Source organism: Plectropomus leopardus, unplaced genomic scaffold (assembly GCF_008729295.1).
Source record: "Plectropomus leopardus isolate mb unplaced genomic scaffold, YSFRI_Pleo_2.0 unplaced_scaffold5375, whole genome shotgun sequence".
NCBI classification, from domain to species: Eukaryota; Metazoa; Chordata; class Actinopteri; order Perciformes; family Serranidae; genus Plectropomus; species Plectropomus leopardus.
The window spans coordinates 230-4,021 of NW_024659020.1; the positions used below are offsets into that span (position 1 = coordinate 230).

Here is a 3,792-nt window from a genome sequence, read left to right on the forward strand (position 1 = left end):
AAAATTAGTATTTCATTGAATTTTCATATACACATCACCGCATTTTAGTACACCAATCAATGATTCCAATAGATAAAAAATAAATAAAATTTTGAAGGAAATATAAATTGAAGATATTCAAAATAATAAAATAAAACAAAATTCCAATAATAAATCAAATTTAAAAAGCATCAAACAGGCTAACATGCCAACATAAAATAAAATAATTAAAACAAAATCAATAATCAAATATCAGTTAGCTAAATAAAAAAAACAACCTCACATTTGCACCATAATCTTATACACAATCATCATAGTAATTCTCAGTCCCATAAAGAAAGTTAATTTTGTGTTCATGGTGTATGCTTCATGTCAATATCAAATGTTCCTGTAGTCAGCAGGATATTAGGCGAGAGGACATATATGTGTTTCAACAGCATTCTGTTGGGGGTGTAAGTGACTACATGTTGAAACAGCCACTGAATGAATAGTTACTTTGTTTAACTTCAAATATGAATAAAACCGAAGTGAGTGAAATATGCCTTACCTTCATGAATGATGTTTTTATATATTTCATTTTCAGCTGCTTCAAAGTGCATTTTCCACCTGTTGGACTGAACCTAAATAAAAAACAGAATTTGTTCAATCCATCACTTTTTCACCTGTATGCTACAATCTTAATAAAATGCGGATAATGTTTAGTCATTGGACATGTACAAATGACATGGGCAGCGATTTTTGCAGCATTTTGGCTTCTTGTATCCACAATCTTATACATCAGACCAGTGTACAATGCCCTCTTTACATCTGTCAATCTCACGCTCTTATTTTTTAATCATTCCTGAACAAGACCCTGAGATTCTTGAACTCCTTCACTTGGGACAACAACTCACTCCCCATTTGTTTGTTCTCAGTTTAGGACATGGACATGAAACAGTACGGTGTGACGCTGTCGGTCCAGCCATCCAGAGGACTCGTGGATGAGAAGTTTATTGTTCTGGTCCAGAACGTCTTTCCTGGTCTCCAGCTGACCGTTCACGCCCTCCACCAGTGTGAACAAAGAGACTGCTGGGAGGCATTTGCTCACTACACCGCCAACGCCAACGGGACTGTGAACGGTACATGGTTCAGTATCTAGACCTGGGAAAAAAGAGAACTAAACTGGCTGATTGAGAGTTGATTAAAAAACTTTTGAAAAGTTTTGAGGGTTGGCTAAATTTTAGTTTGGCTAAATTTGTTTTGAGTAATTTGATTAAAAAAATTCACAGGTTTCGTTACGTGAAATTTTGAAATATAATTAATGAAGAATAAAATATGTAGGTACATCTATTAGTAATGCTACAAAAGTATGAGGGGAAAACATGTTTTAAATTTCCAAGAATAGGACCATAAATGTTTTTAGCAGAAGTGGTTGTACTGTGATTTAAGCTGTTATTTAAACTAATGTCCAACTGTGGGCTTATCCTAAGTCACCAAATTCATTTACATCAAAAACTGTAAGTTTGGAGAAAGATGTTCAGCTTTGTGATTTTGATTTTAAAAGCAAAACTAATTAATATTGGCCATTTGAGTCAAAATTTAGACAAATTGTTGTTTTTCCCCCTTCCCTTTACAGTTTCAGAGGATCCCAGTGTGGGCGGGACATATTCTGGGGTTGAACCGATGGGTCTACTGTGGAGCCTCAGACCAGTTCCAGGCAGCAAACCAGGCCTCAGGTAGACCAGGTGATTAATATCAGATAATACTAATCAATATTGAAACAGTTACCACTATCCCCGTCCCATCAACTGTCAGGCTAAGGAAGATAAACGTCCAGACTCCCATGGTGGTTATAATCTCAGTGTACCAGGGTCACCAGAGTGAAGGCTTTGCGGACAAGGTGCTGTTGGCCAGTGCGGTGGTGGAGCGGTGGTACATGGCACCCGGTGTCCGCAGGGTACCGATCACAGAGAGTGGACTCACTGCGACCCTCTTCTTGCCTTCAGGTAGGATCAAGGGACAGTGTGGAGGGAGGTGTCCTCTGGGTGGTGTCCTTGTCTCGTGTCGTTATCATTGTAATTATTCAGCCATGGCCACATCTTCCTTGACCTTGGTCAGGTGATTGCAGATGATGCAAGTCCTGAACACATCGGAAGCCAAAAGTACAGTGAAATTGGTACAGACTGGTACTGTAGGAATAAGTATATGAAAAATGTTGTGTTGAAACATTTAAAACATTTCTAGTTAAATTAAGGAGTTCTATTAACATACAATCAAGGTAAGAAAAAGTTACTTGAGGTACCAACTTTCATGGCAATCGATCCAATAATCTCACCAAGAACCAAAAATGTCAACCTACTGGCGATGATAGAGGACAGGTCAAAGAATCCCCAGTCATTAGTATTCATCCTTTTAGCACCATAAATGTCTTTACCAAACATCAATACTTGGACCATAGATCATAAACTCATGGATATAAAAAGGCTAAATGACTAACTTAAATAGGCAGAGAAATAGAAACACTAAAGTGCCCCCATTTATTTTCACTTGTTCACTGGCAAGTCATGTTCTGTACAATATGGCAGTGATGGTGATGTACGATCCAGCAGCCAGAGTTATCTATGTCTCTATTGCTGCATTGAAATGGAAGTCATGAGCCAGTGTTGACGATATGGGAAGTTGTGTACAGAAAGTTGTGAACTCTGAGTTCTCAGAACACTTTTTCTGCATCCAAATGGGGTCTAGTTTACCATGCTCACAGGAACAGTGCATAGGAACACCCCCCTGATATGGTATTTATGACCTCAAAAGTGGAAATTTACTGAGAGCTCTGAGGTCATGACTACATGTACACGACTTCCTGTGTTGTACACACAAGCTCACAAATTCCATTTGAACATAGCATCATGAAAATCGCTAAGCCAGTTGGTGAGACTACTGAAGGACAAAGCAACCCTATGACTACCCATGGAGCTGCCACCAACCCACAAAGCGTCAGAACACTGCATGGATTTTAAAGAGCATGTCCTGCAATAGCCAGGCCCTTTCTGTTTCTGACCAATCTGCAAACAGCTGCCAGAAGCTCCATAAGGAGGTTAGAAGGCCGAATATGTACATGTTAAAATGTAAACTGAACCTTTTTGGTATTTTAAATACCCTGGAGGACCGGGACCTTTCCCTGGCATCCTGGACCTGTGGGGGGCTGGAGGAAAGTTGATGGAGTACCGTGCAGCGCTGCTGGCCTCCCATGGCTTTGCCTCCCTGGCCCTCGACTTCCTGACACCTAAAATCACCATGGAAACTGGAAAGATTGTGGACAACGAGTATTTTGAGGTAAACCTAAGTCAACTTCACTCTACTGCACCAACTCTGGATACTAAATACCCCCCCAAAACATGTAGTTGCTAACCTTAGTTGCTAAAATTAAATTTAATTCGTATTATTTTCACTCTGAAATATCGTATAGTGAATATCTCTCAAGAAGTTTTAATTATAGTTGCCAAACTGATTCTTTTTAAACTATTTTGGTGTGTGTAAATGGGTTTCTTGACAGCTTCTCGAAGAAAGTTGTCTGGCTGAGTAGCTGTCTTTAACTTTGGCACACCTGTAAATAACATGTTCCCATTAGATACATTAGATAAAGAACAAAAATCTTTAATGCTGTGACCTGGATTTGATTTAATAATGGATCTAAAACAATTTGCAGTTTCGTTTTTGATAAATCAAGGTCTATGTCATATTATTTTATCTTATCTTGACGAAATGAAATATCATCATGGCTGAACCCTGTCCTTGGTGTCTGTTTGTGTTTGGCTGTAAATAAACCCAAAATCA

At 38.8% G+C, this 3,792-nt stretch overlaps 1 protein-coding gene across 1 annotated transcript; it reads left to right on the forward strand.

The window, feature by feature from the left end:
• Positions 1-901: 901 nt before the first annotated feature.
• On the forward strand, positions 902-3,291 carry LOC121939641 (acyl-coenzyme A thioesterase 1-like; the record flags this gene model as incomplete). Its single annotated transcript, XM_042482638.1, has 4 exons — positions 902-1,097; positions 1,595-1,694; positions 1,774-1,964; positions 3,122-3,291. Coding segments are annotated over exons 1-4 (657 nt in total), but the record flags the coding sequence as incomplete, so codon positions are not given.
• Positions 3,292-3,792: the final 501 nt, after the last annotated feature.